This window comes from Colossoma macropomum, unplaced genomic scaffold, assembly GCF_904425465.1.
Source record: "Colossoma macropomum unplaced genomic scaffold, Colossoma_macropomum, whole genome shotgun sequence".
NCBI lineage: Eukaryota > Metazoa > Chordata > Actinopteri > Characiformes > Serrasalmidae > Colossoma > Colossoma macropomum.
The window spans coordinates 2,211,938-2,230,643 of record NW_023494784.1 but is presented as its reverse complement, the minus strand read 5'-3'; the positions used below and the strand labels follow the sequence as shown (position 1 = coordinate 2,230,643).

Sequence of the window (18,706 nt, the reverse complement as noted above, 5' to 3'; positions counted from 1 at the left end):
CCTCACTAACGGCCAAAAAGACAATCGCTGACCAGTGAAAGAGCAAACAATGCAGTAATAAGAATTACTCAAGCATGCTTGGGCGTGAATCGGTCAAAAACCAACACGCCGCAGCGGCTATTGTCGCAGAGCCTTTCTCACTGGCTCTCTTCCTTTTACGTTTGCTAACATTAGCATCCGCTGCGAGGCCTTTGTGGCTTCTAAGTAGGTTTGAAGGCTTTGTTCTCAGGGTCTGGGTGTTTGTGGAGAAACTCTGGAGAAGCTGAAAGGAGGAGGGACATTTGGCGGCGAGAGAAAAAAAAGCTCGAGCTCAGCCCCGGCTTCGGGTGCCACGGCAGACAAGAGGATTAGCCTGCGAGGACGGCCAGGAACTAATCTATTGTGGCATAATAGAACTGTACATAAATGCGCTGAAAGGAGAAAGCTGGAGGGCAGCAAAGGCTACAGCGGTGTGAAAACAAGTTCTCAGAAAAAGAGACAGGAGGGACGTCTTTTGGAGACAGTGTTGGAACGAGAGTTCTTGGAAAAACAGGCTAATTTCTTAAACAATGCTGACTGGCCTTCTAGTCAGGTGTGCAGGGAGAAAAACATGAGGGAAACAAATAGTTCAGCATCAAAATAACATTCATTAAAAGAATTTAACAAAGTTAGAGCAGCTATGAAGGTGGATATATACAGGTATATACAGTAAATAAACACTGCTAAAGCTACGTTCACATTACAAACCTCATTGCTCAAATCCAATGTTTTGCTCAAATCCGATCTCACTGACAGGATGGTTCACACTCGTTTAGGTAAGTGATTCAAATCTGTCATTAATGTGATGAACCGGCGTCCTGAAATGACCCACATGAGCTCATCCTACTCAGTAACGTCATGTGAATGAATCACGTTCATCATCAGCACAAACTAACGAGCAGAACGAGCTTCGCTGAGAAGATCATTAACTCTGATCAGCTCTCAGCTTCATTATTAGAGCGAGACGAAGGAGAAAAAGGTGAGATGAGCTGCTTTTCCACCGTTTACAGGCTTTAACTTCTGTTCGGCGCTGCTACCATGGTAACGCTGAATGATGGTCACGCGCAGTGAAAAAAAAGCACATGAATTCCGATCTGAGCGTCATATTAAGGTCACATGGCCATGAATCAGATACGTATCTGATCTATGACCACACATGTAAGTGACTAGTGATTTGAAAAGATTAGATTTGTGTCCACACAGCCCTGAAAACATCAGATCTGAGTCACATTAGGGCAAAAAATCTGATTTCAACCTGGTAATGTGAACGTAGCCTAAAAGTAGTATTTCCCTTATTGTGGATCCTCAGTGAACCTGTATTAAGAGCTGCCTCTATAGACGTCAATGCAGCCAGAACAGTAGTGTTATTGGTGAAGGATGCAAATTTACATGTCTAAAGCCTTTTTTCCACTGCATGGTACCAGCTCAACTCAACTCAGCTTGACAGGATTCGTTTTTGGTACCAGCTGCTTAGTTTTGCACAGGAGATATAGCGCCCCCTCAATGTAGCTGGCCATCATACACTATAAAAAATGGCTCATCAGTTCAACCTAAAAATGTACTTCATGTGGTAACAAGTAAATTACTAAGTAATTAACTTTTGAGTTGAATAAAACCAGTTCAGTTGCTTGTTACTACATGAAGGAATTTTTTTAGGTTGAACTGATGAGCCATTTTTTTATAGTGTAGCAATGGCAACTGAAACTGCCGTAACATGAAGGAGACAAATGTTGCACAGAAGAGGCTGATATCAGCGAGACAAAAGACGGCTGAAAAAAAAAAAGGAGAGTTTGGGAAAAATCAATCTATCAGTTCAGACGATGAGATGATTCTGGTTGCTCAAAAAAAGGCGATGCAAGAGGCTACACTAACCATGTGGGTCATTCTACATTCATAAATATAGATATATAGTTTTTATATATATATATATATGAATGATATAAATCAATCATATAGAATTCCAAGCACCACAGAAGAGCTCGTCCCCACGGTCATGTGTAAAGGGTGAGGCCATATTTTGAAGAAAAAAAACACATTTTTCTGCAATTTTAACTACAATAATCTATACACGACTATGGAATATATAGATTACATGAATAAAAAAACAAATGCCAAATAAATATTATAAAATATATAATGAAAGTTGTCCCCAGGAGTCGTGTCACTGGTGTTACTGCATAACAAAAAATCTCTTATTTTGAAATAAAAGTCACACTGATGACATCACTTGACTTCCTTTTACCTGTTTTCTGAGGATCTATGAAGAAAAGCACATGGTGAGTCCACTGTGTCTTTCAGTTATCAGAGATTTTCTCATTTAGCTCATGATTTCATATGAAGCTTTTAGCTGAAGTCACTGGTGTGACCGACTTTATTCTGAGGTCATTGTGAAAAAATAGAATACAAATGGATTAAATTACATATTTTAGTGGATATTCAATGATTGACAACATGTGGTTTGATGCTCTGTAGCAGTTATTTTGTAAAATGCATTCTATATTAAAATGTCTCTGGTGTTCCTTTATTATGTGTAACACCGATAAGGATCGGTAACACCAGTGACTCCTATGGAGAGATAGAGAAGTGGACGTTTCTGTTGAATGACCCACATGTGTTTAGCAGTTCTCGCTCTATCAGTAATCTGCAGTTTTTTCACATCGCCTTTTGGGTATCAACTCGCGTTTGGAACCTCAACGGAGATGATACCATAAATAGTACCCGGGAAACCAGGTACCAGATTTGCCTAGTGGAAAGCCAAAAAAGGCGAGTCGAGTCGAGTCGAGCCGGTACCATGCAGTGGAAAAGCAGCTAAAACTTCAAAGAACAGTAATTTGGCTTTTTCAAAACATTTTAATTATAGCCTACACTCATAAAAAAGATTCTTCAAAGGTTTTTTAGTAAAGAAAATGGTTCAATATAGAACCATGAACACTCAAAGAACCCTTCACATGATTAAAGGGTTCTTTGCATCATAAAGGGGTTCTTCGGATTGATGGAAAATGTGCTTGAATTTGCTATAGACGGTTCTATATAGAACCTTATTGAAAAGGGTTCTATATAGCACCCAAAAGTGTTCTATTGTTACAAGCTTGACACTTTAACAATAGAAGAACCTTTCTGGGTGCTATATAGAACCATATAGGCACATTCTCATCAGTCTTCACAATGCAAAGAACGAGTTAATCATGCAAAGGGTTCTTTGAGTGTTCATGGTTCTATATAGAACCAATTTCTTTCCCAAAAAAGCACCATCTTTTTTTATGAGTGTCTTCTCAAAACTATCATAAAAACAATGACATCAGGCGGTGAATTCATAAGCATTTCATGTAGTAACTTTCTGTGAGGGAGCTTTTAGAGGTGGACGTCTGGTTCCTATCAGCACCACTGTGAACAGTTCTGACCCTGTTTTGTTTACATCTTAATCATTTAATTATGCAGAAATTCTGAAAAATCATTGGACTTGCCCTTTAACGAACGTGTGCTGATACGATTCCGAGTCTGCTCTCCCGTGTCCCTGAATGAGCTCCTTATCCAAACAGCCTGAGTGCATATTTCATGCTTCATAAAACGGAACGCGATGAGTAAATTTGCTGAGCTGCAGTTCAGTGTTGTGAGCGCCGCTGCCAAAGTAAACGGCGGAGGTGGAGAATGTGTGCAGTGTCGGCCGAACGGCCCTCAGACTAAAACAGGTAAACAGGAAAAGTCCGAAACTGGGTTAAAGGAACCGGGGGGATTATTTTATTACTGAACAGTATGTACAGAGTCTAACCACTGAAAAATAACATAACATAGGACTATATTTACAATTTCATTTTTTACAAAACGTCTTTACAAGAAGCTGTCAGTTCCAAAAAAACAAAACAAAGCTAAGCTAGAACACACACACATACACACACTCAAATACACATAAATCAAAACTTGAAATACACACATAAATAAATATTGGCATTCAATGACTGTTTCACAACAAATATCTCTACAGCCAAGAACATATACAGTTTCATCATCAAAAAAAGTTCCACACAAGAAGCTATAAGGTCATTAATAATAACAATATGGAATATTACTCCTCATATAAGTCTCTGTTAATCTGTTAAGGGAATATTGCTAACATATTCACAAAGAGGTAACACGGATTATTTTCATGCCTACTGAACAATAAAGGTTTGACATGCACTTTTAACGCTAACGTAACTCAATTTACAAAGCAGATCAGCCTCTTCCCACCAGCTGAACCTCGCCAGGCCTCAGTACCGTCTGCCGTCATTCCTGGGCGAGAAAATCACGCAGCTGAATTCCAAACGCAGCGTTCCTTTCGTCAGAATCTGTAGCTCTGAAGATACATTCAACTATTCGAAGTGGGGGATGGGGTGGGGAGGGGAACGCAGACCCTCAACCTTGACCTCCATGTGTTAACGTGGCTTGAGAGGAGGAAAGCGTTTTAAAGAGAATGCTTTCTGCATGAGTAGTCCAGAGTGAGCACATTCCAAACCCAAATAAAATCACGGAGCTCTGAACGAAGAAGCAGCTCTGCCAGAAGTCGTCCAGAAGGTCGCGAGTGCTGAGTGCTTGGACCCCGAGGATTGCCAAGTTGAAGTGGACCATCTCAGTGCTTTCTTGCCGAGGGTTTCTGATGCTGAGGGTGCTGACGGAGTTTGGGCTCTGAAAGAAGCATAAAGAACGTATCAGAATTAGCAGCAGATACTCTTGGAAGAACATAACTTTAATATTCTGCTGTTTAATTTAATAATATTAAAACTGAGCTCCAACTTTTACAGCTGCACAAAAAAGCAAGGAAATTCACAAAGCAAGATTCTCTGACAAGTGCCAATGTGATCAAAAGCCCATGGATGAGCTACACGAGTTTATTTTAGGGCAAAATCAGAATAACAATATGAAAAATCCAGATTAAAAATGTCGCTGCAAGTGGCAATCACTGGGTCCAAGCACTTTTCACATGTTAGCGCAAATGTGTAACATGTCAAATCAAATCCAATCATGTTTATTGTTACATCACATTTACAAGATGTGAAGGTGAGTGAAAATACAAAAATAAATAAAAAAAAGTATATAAAAAAGATACACATTAGACTGTTTTATATATATATATATATATATTCCAGGTTATACAAAATAGGAATATAAGATGTACAAGATGTCAATTTATATGTGCAGGTATAGGATTGCTGGATTGAAGTTACAGTCAGATCAGAGTTAAAATCCGAAGGTTATGTAGTTAAACAGGTTCAAATAAAATGTGTTTTTGGTCTTTTGGTCACCTTTTTGTGTTGTCATAGCAATGCCATCTGTGAATTTTCATAGCAGTTAAGATGATTTTTTCCAGATTTCCTCTGAACACTATTTTTGTACCATAAAAGTATCTTGTTCATCATAAATGTTTTTGATTACTGACTTCACAGAATTTTTGTGGTCACAAATAAATTTGCCATATTCAGCACAGCTTCTTTTTACTAATTATTTATTTTGATGCAGATGTTTTTATGTATTTAACTTGAAAAGCTTGTCTGGTTCAAACAACATAGAAATATGGGGTAAGCTGTAACGCTTGCACTCGTTGTGTCTTTGGCTGAATTGTTTGTGGATGGCAGATGCTGGAAACCAGGCTTTATTTGTAGCAGGGATGTGTAGGTTGCTTGTATTAAAAAGTGTTAATGTTGCTCAAATATTTTTACAATTATTCAGCAAAAACTTAATATGCAAGGATGTGCTTTGCTCTCCCCACCTTCCCAATTCTGTAGTTACTGTTATAGCACCTCCTTTTGATCAAAGTCCACCCATGTTTTCAGGCTGTTGCAGTATGATGTAGCAGGCAAGTGAGCTATGTTTTGTGACAAAGCCTTAGTGTTGCAGAGCTAGACGTGATCTTGTAATGAGAGTGTGTCTGGGGATGTGAAAGTGAGAAAAGCTTGGACCTCAGAGATTCTATTTTTGTTAAATTTATTTAAAAAGGATGGCTTTCTTGGCAACTCTAGTGCATTTTCTGCATTCACATTTTGACACGGTGGAAAGTTTCGCCAAGACATTGCCAAGATAGGCGACGTGGAATCTGTTGATGCTGGATGACTGTGGTTTATGAAGCATCAGACTCTAATTACAAACAAAAATCTACAACAAAACATTTCAAATTTTCTTTCTTAATGCTGGCATTGCATACAATACATGTGTCGCTAGAGACGTAACTGTGCATAATGCATATTTAATTTTTCAGATGAGCCACATGTGAGACAGACAAAAACAAACATTTCCTGTGATTTTTTTTGTCCACTGTAATTTAATGATAATTATTATATAAATTTACTAATTCCTAATTTTAAGTCTTACTTGCTATTTATAATTATTTTGTATCTTAAAGAAAACAACAGATGTATTCTGGTGCAAAATAGAAAATTACTGTTGTGATGTCTAAATTTAATATCCAGAATTAAATTAAAATCCAGAGTGAATTAATCATCTAAACCTACATTTTGGTGTTATAAACAAAATTCCTTTTGTAACTTTTTAACAGAATCTTGTTTAAACTTGCACTTTTCAAACTCTTCATAAATTCAACACTGAAAATAGCTAATGCTAGCTAACTGTGTTAACTGTCCCTGCTGGTTTGTGTGAGTAAACGGCTAGACTTCTTCTATCTCCTCTTTTAGAGGGTAAAGACACACAGCGCCACCTAGTGTACTGATGTTCAGGCCTTTTGCTGCTGACAGCAGATTGAGGAACAGAACAGCATCATCATTTTACCAAAATTACCTCAAACACACATTTTTGATGTTTAAAAATGTTTGATTTCACTAATTACCAGTATTGTTTTATGGCCCAAGCCTGTTGGCGGACCATGAGAACTTACTGTGCAGGGCTGAGAAAATGGTGGGCGTCTGAAACGTCTTCATGGTGGCCGGCCCCTCCCCCACTGTGGTGATGACCTGAACCTCCAGCCTGTAGGAAGTAGCTGGTCTGAGGTTGGACACAACCAGGAAGTTATGGTCCTAAAAAAGACACCAACAGGAAGTTACAGTCCTGAAAAAGTTTTTAACTGCTGAACACAAAGCCAATAAATCAGCATTCTACACAGCCGAGTTAAACTATATAAGATATCTTAATTCCAAATGTCAATATATCTTCATATAAAAGGCCTATGTTCTACACATTTTCATCACATCATGAAGTTCATAAAATTAAAATATAAATTTTAATTTGTAATAGAATAAACATCTGCTTGAATTCGAATGAAATTTACATCTAATTGAATTTCTAATAAAATTAATATCCAGACTAAAGTTCTAATAAAATGAATATCTGGATTGAAGTTCTAGTAAAATTAATATGCAAAATGAAGTTCTAACAAAATTAACATCCATAACAGAGTTCTATTAAATTTAATATCCAGAATAAAGTTCTAACAAAATTAATATCAAGAAAAATCTTAAAGAAAATCTCAAAACTCAGATAGACATTACTGTAAACAGTTAATAACTGCATATCTGCATTTACCATCAAATAACTTAATACCCAAAACACTTAAAATATTTGCTTGTATAAGTTTGTGCTATTTCAAACTATACTTTATAGGTTATTATTGTTTAAAATAACAGTGACAAGTGATTCCAAACCTTTTCCTGTAGGGTATGTAAGTGTTTGGTTTATGTAGCGGTATGTTAGCATTATGCTAGCAGTTTCCTAGTTGGATCAGAGAAGAACATGTTTGTCGTACAGATTGTATTGGTTTATGTTGTAAACACTAACCGGAGGTAATATCTGGGACTGGGAGATGATGCTGTTGGGGAGGCTGTTCTGTCGACTTGCTGTGGTAACTTCCGCCCATGTGACCTGGAAGCCTGTGATTGGCTGCTGCGGCTGTGGGCGGGACACTCTCCAGTGAAAGCTTCCAGTGACGTTTCCCTCGTGGGTGCTGAAGGACGCCGTCAGATTCTCTGGTTTCGCCAGGACTTTTGGGGCTCCTGAGTTAATCAGAGAAACAGGTCTTATATTTACAAAACTGTACAGAAATATGCAATCAGTGTTTTCAATCCAAACAAAAAATTACAATCCAGAAGGAACTAATAAAATTAACATCTAAAAACAAAGTTCTGATTAAATTAATGTCAAGAATGAACTTAAAATTAATATCCAGAATGAGGTCCAAGAAAATTATCCAGAGTGACATTCTTACAAAATTAATATCCAGAAACAAGCGGTGATAAAATTAACATCCAAAATGCAGCTCTAAAAATTAATATACAGGACTAAATTAGCATCCAGAATGAAAACGTTATATTCAGAATTGACTTCAAATGAATTTAGCATCCAGAAAGAAGGTCTAAAAAATATCCAGAATGCTTCGTATTTCAGAAGTGATCAAATCTCAAGGCAGATAACTCACTATAAATTGACAATTACAGTATGTTATTTATCATTTAATAACTTCTTGTTCTCAAAATGTTATATAAAACATCTAAAATACCTTCTGGTATTTAGTTTATACGTTGAATTACATTGTGTTAGTTATTGCTGTACATAAAATAACAACATATGACAAAGTGATTCCAAATGGTTGTACATAAATAGAAGCACATGGAGAATAAAGTTTCCAGAGACTGAATAAGCAGCACATACTTTGGTGCCACAGGGAAAAGAAAACCAGGCAAAAGATCCTGCGGCTATAATCTGTCATGGATATTTGCATTGCATTTACATAAGAACCGAGTCCCAGCAGAAGGTGAGTGGACTCATTCATTTTATTTATTTAAAGGGGTATGTTGGCACACGTCGTTTCAAAAACACATAATCAAGTCTATGCAGTTAGCACGATGCTAATTTGTGGGGTATAAGCTTCCATTACTTACTACATGTATATTAGCCTCGTAAAGAAGCTCCAAACACGTCTTGGCTGATCGACTACATTTGGACTAAAGGTAAAATTGTGCACATTAGACATTTGATTCATATAAATTTACAAAAAAATGGATTGTGATTGGTTGCTGACCTCCCTCGCCCGGACAGGTGATTGGTTTGTGGGTTTTGCTCCGCAGTGTGGTGCAGGACGGGGTGATGAACACGGTGCTGTCGTCCTCAGAGCGTCGCTTGTTCTTTAGAGTGTAAACACTCACTCTGTACTTGCAGGAGAAGAGCAGGCCAGGCAGGTTGATGTAGTTCTCCTGAGGAACACACACACACTCATTAACCCTCAGTTACTACTGTGGTTTTCATATTTTACTTATATATGAAAACGGCTTATAATTATAGTTAAAAAAAGGTAAAATTGTTTTTCTCTAGCTGGTCTATGTGGCTTTAAAAGACAAGTAATACATAAGTAACTGTTATGTAAAGTGATACAGTAATATAGTTATGTAGTATATATAACACTATTGAATATGTAGTAATATAGTAAAATGCTCAATATACACATATACACATATGACTGCACACATAAATTGATCAGTTATTAAAACAATTCAGCTGTTCATTGAATAATCTTTGTTATGTTGCTTAGCAACCAAAGCCTGCTATTAACAAACTACATTGTGGAAGAACTGTTTGTTGTGATTACTATTAATGCTAAATTAAATGTGTGTATTTTGTTAAATTTTGTTGTTTACTGATTTACTTTGCTTTATATTGTGCCTAACAACAGCCCTCAACAGTGGGAAAATTATATAACATATAATATAATATTATAATGTACTATAGACCACTTTGGCACTATGCTATATTATTTTTACATTAAAAAATGTGTTTTTCAATACGTTATAAAGTTATTTTTGATGCATACATATATAAAATATGTGCGTATATATATATATATATATTTTTTTTTATTTTTCCAGGGAGGGGCATGCTTATGTCTCTGAGAGATGCAGGCACCGAGCCACAGTTCAGCTGGGCCGGGAAACGTCTCTGGAATGTTGCATTTTCCCAGCGCTCAATACAAAACGGATGCGCATCCCCTAGCAACAGGAGCAGTGCGCCCTGAAGAATGTGCCGAGTCTTCAGGGCCACTGCCGTCCTCCATCACTCTTATTCTCTCACACCAGAGCTCTCCAGGCTGTTTTCGGTGGGGGGTTGAGGTAGGATCCCATTTAAAAATGTAATATATAGGGAAAGCATACTACATTATACTTTTGACTATACTTACTACATATTACCATATTTCATTTTCACAGAGCATAAAAGTGAAAAGTGTTTTGGGCTTGATTTAGAGGCAGGAACTGCTCTTAGAGCTAACAAACCTCAGTACTTACAGACCTGTGAAGCTGTGCGTCATGTAGTCAGTGTCCTGCCCATATTAGGAGCTCAGAGTTTAAACTAGTTTTCTCTATGGGAAAAATGAATGGCGTTCTCGAAAGTCTGCCCTGTGATAACACTGTTCCAAACCAGAACTGCTTCTGCATACATACGATTTTCCCCAGAATGTCACTGGATCCTCTGAATTATGAGATTTTTAAGGAGTCAAAACACAAATAATGATACAAACATGCTACAAGCAAGCTAACACTGCTATGCTCTGAAATAACATTGCCTAAAATTGAGTCTACTATTAAACTTCAACACTGTTTTATACCAACACCAGCTACTCAGCCTGCAGCCTGAAACAACTTCATAGAACATACCAGTGGCAGCTCAGTGTTTTACAGACAGGTGATGAGATTTAACAATAACAGAAGAAATTACAGTTGAGTTTGATTTTCTTCTATTATAGTTACTGCTTACTTACAGCAATATTAAGAAAAAATAAATGGATAAATAAAAGTTAAGAGTATTAATTCACATCATATAACAAAGATAAATACAAGAAGAGACTGAATTGTAATTAAAAGCTAAATTAAATTAAACTCAAATGTTTCTTAAAAGTGCATACTGAGATAAAAGGTAGTGAGCTGCATATATATATTTTTTTCAGAGGGTATCCACAGAACATTGGTCTCTGCAGATCTAAGATCAAGTGTTGGAACATAGATATTCTGGAGGTGTGCAGGAGCTTTACGGCCATTTAGAACTTTAAAAACTAGTAAAGGAACTTTAAATCCATCTTGAAAGATACAGGCAGCCAGTGTTCGTATTTCGACTCCTTAACAGCCGCATCATTCAGAGGATCCGGTGACCTTCACAGGAAAATCTCATTGATCTTATTTTTCTCATACAGAAACATAGTTTAGAGCTTAGAGCTCCTAATATGGGCACAAGGCCGACTACAGAACTGTCGCATGCCTTCAGACGTCTTTGTGCACATCTTAAAGATATTAAAAAACATTCTGAGTCACGAACCTGTGTGACGGATTTCTCCGGCGGTTTCGTCTCGTTGTGGTTGCAGTGCTCGGGCGCCCACTGGACGTGATGGCGGCTCGCAGCAGGATCTATGAAAAAAAGCACAGAGAGTGAGACAGAGCTGCCAGAGTGAGTGAGGTTTGGCTGAGTAGTGCTCTTAAAGCTGGGCGATATAGGAAAAATATCACGATACTTTATGAAATTTTCATGGTATATGATGTGCATCATGATATTTAGTTTTTCTGAGATTGCAGAAGTTGGAACAGACAAAATAGAACCACATATAAAAATACCATAATAATGATAGTTATGATTATATATCCTGGAGGACACAGTGTATATTATATAGTTACACAGCCCAGAGGACACAGTGTCCATGATTTCCAAAAAGAATTTCAAATGTTGATTCGTTGGACCACAGGACACTTTTCCACTTCCCCTCAGTCCATTTTAAATGAGCTCGGGCCCAGAGAAGGTGGCAGCGTTTCTGGGTCCTGTTTATATATGATTTCTTCTTTGCGTTTTAGAGTTTTAACTTGCATTTGTGGATGCAGTGATGAACTGTGTTCACAGACAGTGGTTTTCAGAAGTGTTTCTGAGCCCATGCAGTGATTTCCACTACAGAATCATGTCTGTTTTTAATGAAGTGCCGCCTGAGGGCCCAAAGATCACAGCCAGCTAATACTGTTTTTGGCCTTGTCCCTCACATACAGAGATTTCTCCAGATTCTCTGAATCTTTTAATGATATTATGTACCGTAGATGACAAATAGCAAAAGTTCTTTGCTATTTTACATTGAGAAAAATGTTATTCTTGAATTATTGCAATTCAGTTTCAACATTTGATTAGGTGTCTTTGCACTATTTTCAATGAAATATAGGGTTTAAATGATTTGCACATCATTGCATTTTGTTTTTATTTACATTTTGCACAGCGTCCCAACTTCTTTTGGAAATGGGGTTGTATTAAAGCTAACTTTCGCAGCACTTACTATATTAAAATGTTCTTCAACCAATTCAATTTGTGACATTCGTGTAAACAGCTTAGGTAAATAGCCAATGGAGACCGATCAGCTTGTCAGGGGGACCACCACGGCCCTCTAGGAGCAGAAGTGGACCAGAGGCCGGCTGCACCAGCAGTACTTATGTTCAACCGGAGGCTAGTTATACTGTAAGTGTAGGACCAAAAACACGACTCGTTTGGCTAACTAAGCTAAAAACACTGAACGCTATATGCTGTGATTTTAAAGCTCTTATCATCGCCCTGGTTTTAACTCTGAACGTGAAGCTACACCCACAGCTCCAGCTCACTGAGACTCAGCTGTGAAACGTTTAAACTGACGCTGTTGTGTCTGTTGTGCCAGAAACTGTTGTGAAAAATGCTGCATATTTGGCTCACAGGGAAATATTAAAGAATAAACAGACACTCGGCGCCAGTGTTCAGGTTCATTCAGTTCAACTTGTGCACATCGCTCCCTTCTTTACTGGATGATTTTCCATGGAAAAGGTCAGCGCAGCTGATGCGTTTCCATGGCAACGGGTTTATAGATTGGTTCTGGATACAATATCATCATGTTAAAGCGACGTACACATTAGCTGTTACCAGTTAAGACGTCACTTAACGGTTTGTGGTGCAGCCAAATTTTGTAAACAGATTAAATAGTTTGAAACTAATGCCAAGACTTTATGGACAAACTTGAGTACAAACTTTCGCAAAACTGCTGAAACCCAGTCCTGGACCAGAAGTAGACATGTAGGGGTGTCTATGACCGCCCCCCAGGTCAAATGTGGCCTCCGGCATCCTCTTAGAACGCATGACAGGTGACCTGCCAGTTTTTCTGTTCACTTAACAGCGGCTGTGAAAACTTACATTTTGTAGTGTTGCACTACACTCTGTTAACAAAGCTACACTCTTAAAAATGGTTCTTCAAGGGTTCTTTAGTAAAGAAAATAGTTCTGTATAGAACCATGAACATGCAAAGAGCCCTTGCATGATTAGAGAACCAAAGCACCGAAAAGTGTTCTTCGATTGTTGCGATATCTACCTTGTTACAATAGCAGAACCCTTTTTGGTGCTATTTAGAACCATTTTCAAAAAGATTTTATATAGAACCATCTACGGCACATTCTCCATCAATCTGAAGAACACTCTCACCATGCACAGAACCCTGTCATCATGCAAAGGGTTCTTTGAGTGTTCATGGTTTTATACAGAACCATTTTTTTTACTAAGAACCCTTAAAGAACCATTTTTTAAGAGTTTATTTAGTTGCAAGATTGTTCTTCAAGGGTTCTTTAGTAAAGAAAATGGTTCTGTATAAAACCATGAACACTCAAAGAACCCTCTGCATGACTTAAGGGTTCTTCAGATTGATAGAGAATGTGCTGTATATGGTTCTATACAGCACCAAAATAGGTTCTTCTATTGTTATAATATCAACCTTGTTACAATAGAAGAACTCTTTTTGGTGCTATATAGAACCATTTTCAAAAAGGTTTTATATAGAACCATCTACAGCACATTTTCCACCAATCAAAACCAATCATGCAAAGGGTTCTTTGAGTGTTTATGGTTCTATATGGAATGATTTTCTTTACTAAAGAACGCTTTCTTTGCATCATGAAAGAGTTTTTCAAATTGTTGAAGATGGTTCTATGTAGAACTCTTTTTGAAAAGGGGTCTATTTAGCACCAAAAGGGTTCCACTATTATGACAAGCCAAAGAACCCTTTTTGGTCCTATATAAAACGATGTCAAGCCTGTAACAATAGCAGAACCCTTTTTGGTGCTATATAGAACTCTATATAGAAAAATATTCTATATAGAACCGTCTACAGCACATTCTACATCAGTGTTAAGAACCCTTTCACGATGCAAAGAACCCTGTAATCATGAAGAGGGTTCTTTGAGTATTCATGGTTCTATATAGATCTATATCTTTACTAAAGGGTTCTATATAGCACAAAAAAGTGTTCTCTCATTGTTACGATATCAACCTTGTTACAATAGAAGAACCCTTTTTGGTGCTAAATAGAATACTTTTCAAAAAGATTGTATACAGAACCGTCTACAGCACATTCTCCATCAATCTGAAGAAGGCTTTCACAAAGCAAAGAACCCTTTTTTAAGCAAAGGCTTCTTTGAGTGTTCATGGTTGTATTTTTCTTTACCGAAGAACCTTTGAAGAACCATCTTTTTTAAGAGGGCAGCCAACACGTACCAGCCCATTTTCTCTAGACATGCAAATTAATTTAGTCTTGAGTAAAACCAAACAGCAGGAAGTTGAAAGTCATTGTAAGAGAGACTGAATCTGAATTCTAGAGCCGTAGGGAACGTGTGCGCCTTATATGTCTAGAGCCTGTAATGAATTTAATACCAAAAGACATTATGGAACAGAGTGGGCATTACAGTCAATATCCAGTGGACGAGAGGGCAGAGAAGCTGAAGCGGCTGGACGCTCCCTGGACCCCACAGCAGCGTTTAATCAGAGCAAGTTCAGTAGTTCAATAAATATTGATTGTTCTCTCTGTTTGTGTTTCTCATGTTTTGAATACTAACCACACTTTAAATTATTTATGAATGGTGTTTTGGTGAGGGGTGACCGGCCCTTGGGAACTTTGAGATGGTCCAGTCTGGCCTCCACTGGAAAACCAGTGGACCCCCCTTCATGTGTGCTGTATTCAATCAACCAGACCAAACAACCCACAGCAGCAGACGCAACACAGAATAAGACTAAACAAAACGACAGGATGAGACAACTTAGGCAGTAGTACACTCTTACAGATGGATCTTTAAGGGTTCTTTAGTGAAGAAAATGGTTCTATATAGAACCATGAACACTCAAAGAACCCTTTGAATGATTAAAGGGTTCTTTGCACCATGAAAGAGTTCTTCATATTGATGGAGAATGTGTTGTAGTTTGTTCTATATAGAATTTTTTGAAAAGGGTTCTAGGTAGCACCAAAGGGGTTCTTCTATTCTTCTACTCTTAAAAAAAAGGATCTACAAGAGGTCTTTAACAAACAAAATGGTTCTATATAGAATAATAAACACTCAAAAAACCCTTTGCATGAATTAAGGGTTCTTTGCACCATGAAAGCGTTCTTCAGATTGACGGAGAATGTGCTGTAGGTGGTTCTATATAGAACTCTTTGTAAAGGGGTTCCATATAGCACCAAAAAGGGTTCTTTTATTATACTCTTAAAAAAAGATGTTCTTCAAGGGTTCTTTAGTTAGGAAAATGGTTCTATACATAACCATGAACATTTAAAGACTCTTTGCATGATTAAAGGGTTCTTTGCACCGTGAAAGGTTCTTCAGAGTGATGGGGAAAGTGTTGAAGAGGGTTTTATATAGAACTCTATAGGGTTTCAAGCCTATAACAAAAGAAGAATGCTGTTTGGTGCTAGATAGAACCCTTTTCAAAAAGACTCAACACAGAACCATATAAAACACATTCTCCATCAATCTGAGAACCCTTTCAGGATGCTAAAAACCCTTTACTCACGCAAAGAGTTCTTTGAGTGTTCATGGTTTTATATAGAACCATTTTCATTACTAAAGAACCTTTGAAGAACCACCTTTTTGAATGTGTAGCTAAAAAACTTTGACTAACTCCCTGCATTTAAGCTGAAAAGGCGCTTGAAAGCAAAATCAGAGGCCACAGTTTTTATTGCATGATTATATAAACCTGAAGATGCTGATTTGCCATATTTATTCATAAGAACTCAACTGGTAAAAGAATTCTTGGCACAAAGAAAAGAACTGTATCCTTCGCTGAACTTGCAGTGTAGCGTAGCTCAAACTCCGAATTAGCCTTAAATGACTGGCGTATGGGCTAAATGAACTTTCCCGACCCTGAAAATTAGCGTAGTGGCTACATCGCTGCCAAAATCTACATTTCTTCTACCTGCGAGCGCAATTAGGCATTAACTTCCACAGCAGCATGTGGACGCGCTCTGCTCCTGCGCCGGAGCTCCATGCTGCTAATCACCGCTGTTTATGCTAACTGGTTGTTTGAGTTCATTATTCATCGAGCCGCCGCCGCTTGGACGTGAAACGCAACTCCTCCAATTAATAATTGAGTTACGCTGCCTCTGGATGGCAGCCGTGGAGATAAAAGGAGCGCTTTGAAGCCCAGAGACACGAAAATCTGGAGCTCAGGAGGCTCGCGGCGCTTTTGGAAGCAGAAAAGAAGGAAATATAAACATGGTATGTAAAGCTGATTTGACAGAGAAGGGAAGTGGTATGTAAAACATGAGGAAGGGAACTGAAAGGGGAAGCAAGAGGAACAAGGAATATTCAGAACATACAGAACAGAACGAGTACAAGTCCTATTAATAGCAGTAGTAGCGATTAATGCCAGATAATGATAATGATAACTGATAATACAGTGATAAATTTTATCATACACTGTTAGAAATAAAGGTACATTTTTCATTCATTGAGGTACAAACAGTGTAAATGTTCCCTCAAAGGTCCAACAGTGGTTTTAAGGTCAGATTGTGAACCTTAAATAAGTGTTTCCAGGTGAAAAGTTCGTATTTGTACCTTTTCATAACCGAATGTTTTAAACAGAACAGTAAAATAAAAGCCTGGAGACGAGACGGGGTGTGTGGAGTCAGTACAGCTTAGAACATATCATTTCAGTGGATTATGGTTCAGTTATGTTCCCTGACTAAAGGTACTGAGATGGAGCCTTGGTTTTTTAAGTTAACAGCTAAAAGTAATTTATTTTTCCATGTGAGATTCCACTTATAACGTTTGTGAGGTTTTATGTACCAAAAACAGTCATAATTCATTTTTATATGACCATTTTAAACCCTTTCTTTATCCTTTAGAATTAAACAGGCTGCTTTTGTTACTGTGCCTTAAATGCTGACATACAGTCGTAAGCAAAAGGTTGAAAACTCCTAGTCAAATACTGAGTTTTGGGGAACATTTTTATTTATGAGTTTAACATATTGGAAAAAAATGAGCCTAAAATATAAAATGTGCCATAACTTTTGCACAGGCAACATTTAATGCTTTATTTGTCCCCAGTGTGTTCATTTCAACATATAAAGTGTAACTGTGTACTCAGATGTGTAAGGTGTGTTCTCTATAGAGGATGTGTTCACTTATTTTCACTTGGAAAATCACTAAAATGTGTAATTTTTCCAGGGGCGCCCAAACTTTTGCATAGGACTGTATGTAAATGAGCTCTGTCCTGATTGGCTGCTCTGTATTGCACCTCATTCCAAAAGCAGCCCGAGCTTAACAGTCCTTCTAATTTGAGAGTGAATGGGCGGAGCTAGACTGCTGTACCCTGAATAAGAGAATATATGTAAATATGTTGGTTTTATACAGCAGTTAGTTCCAGCCTCGCAAGCTATTTGGTTGAGAAATGTTGACCCCGTTGCTAAGCAACGACTTTGACAGCTGTAGGAGACGCTCAAGACATTTGAACGTTTTTACTTCTTACTTTGCCACAAACAGAAAACGGACACTTTTAAGATCGCATTTGACCGACAGCCGATTTGGTCAGACTCTGAAGATGAGACGACACTAAATTCCCAAACTGTCATCACCACTGAGCAGCTTTTCAGTCAGCAGCTGAGACAGAAGAACAGCTGAACAACCTGGAATCAGCCAGAAATGAACCCAACACCATTCGCCAAACTAAATGGACAGATGCTTTACAGACTGGCTGGAACAAAACAACATTAATACTGATCTGGCAAAAACTGACAAAGCTGAGCTGAACTTGATATTGCAGCAGTTTTATGGCTCAGTCTGTACTTCAAAAGGCGAGGCTTACAGCAGACTGTGCAGCGAGTGGGCGGAGCTCGTTACTCTGACGTAGCAACGAGCTGCTCGTTAAGGAACTATAATTTGGTGAAGGAACTGCGAACATTAAAACATATTAAACGCCGCGTTCACGGCCCAGTTTATTAATTTATTACTTTATTTATTTAACTGTTGTATTAAAGCAATAGAACACTCGAGGAGTGTGTTATCGCCAATAACATCACGGCTGTGATGATCTACGATCCTGTTGTGTTCTATTGCTTAATTGTGACATCACAAAACATTGTATGCATTACAAGCTGTTTTTACAGTTTAGTTTACATATGGACTGTATGTACTGGGAGTGTTTAGAAACTGTAAGAATGTTTATGTGCTGCATCAAACTCTTATATCAAAAAAGTGAGGAAAGTTTGGTTTTCTATGATATGGGCCCTTTAAAATACCTTAAACCTTGGAGTTCATTAAAGTTCAAATAAAAGGGAGTTGAAATACCTAATTTGCTTTACAGTAGGTTGGGTTGAACTGCAGTGTAAATCAGAGCTCTGTGCTCTGAGAGCTCTGAGAATGACTGAGTGTCGCAATCAGCAGTAAATGAAGCTGCTGTTCTGATCCAGCGCAGCAGG

General features: G+C 37.9%; 1 protein-coding gene across 1 annotated transcript in view; it reads right to left on the bottom strand.

Moving 5' to 3' along the window:
- Positions 1–3,733: 3,733 nt before the first annotated feature.
- LOC118811463 (anosmin-1) overlaps positions 3,734–18,706 on the bottom strand; it is a 94,811-nt gene continuing 79,838 nt past the window's right edge. The window contains exons 10-14 of the mRNA XM_036575695.1: positions 11,296–11,384; positions 9,017–9,188; positions 7,777–7,991; positions 6,881–7,019; positions 3,734–4,680 (exon numbers count right to left, since the gene is read on the bottom strand). Coding sequence (XP_036431588.1) covers positions 4,625–4,680; positions 6,881–7,019; positions 7,777–7,991; positions 9,017–9,188; positions 11,296–11,384 — 671 coding nt within the window. The 3' untranslated portion in view covers positions 3,734–4,624. The remainder of the gene's footprint in view (positions 4,681–6,880; positions 7,020–7,776; positions 7,992–9,016; positions 9,189–11,295; positions 11,385–18,706) is intronic.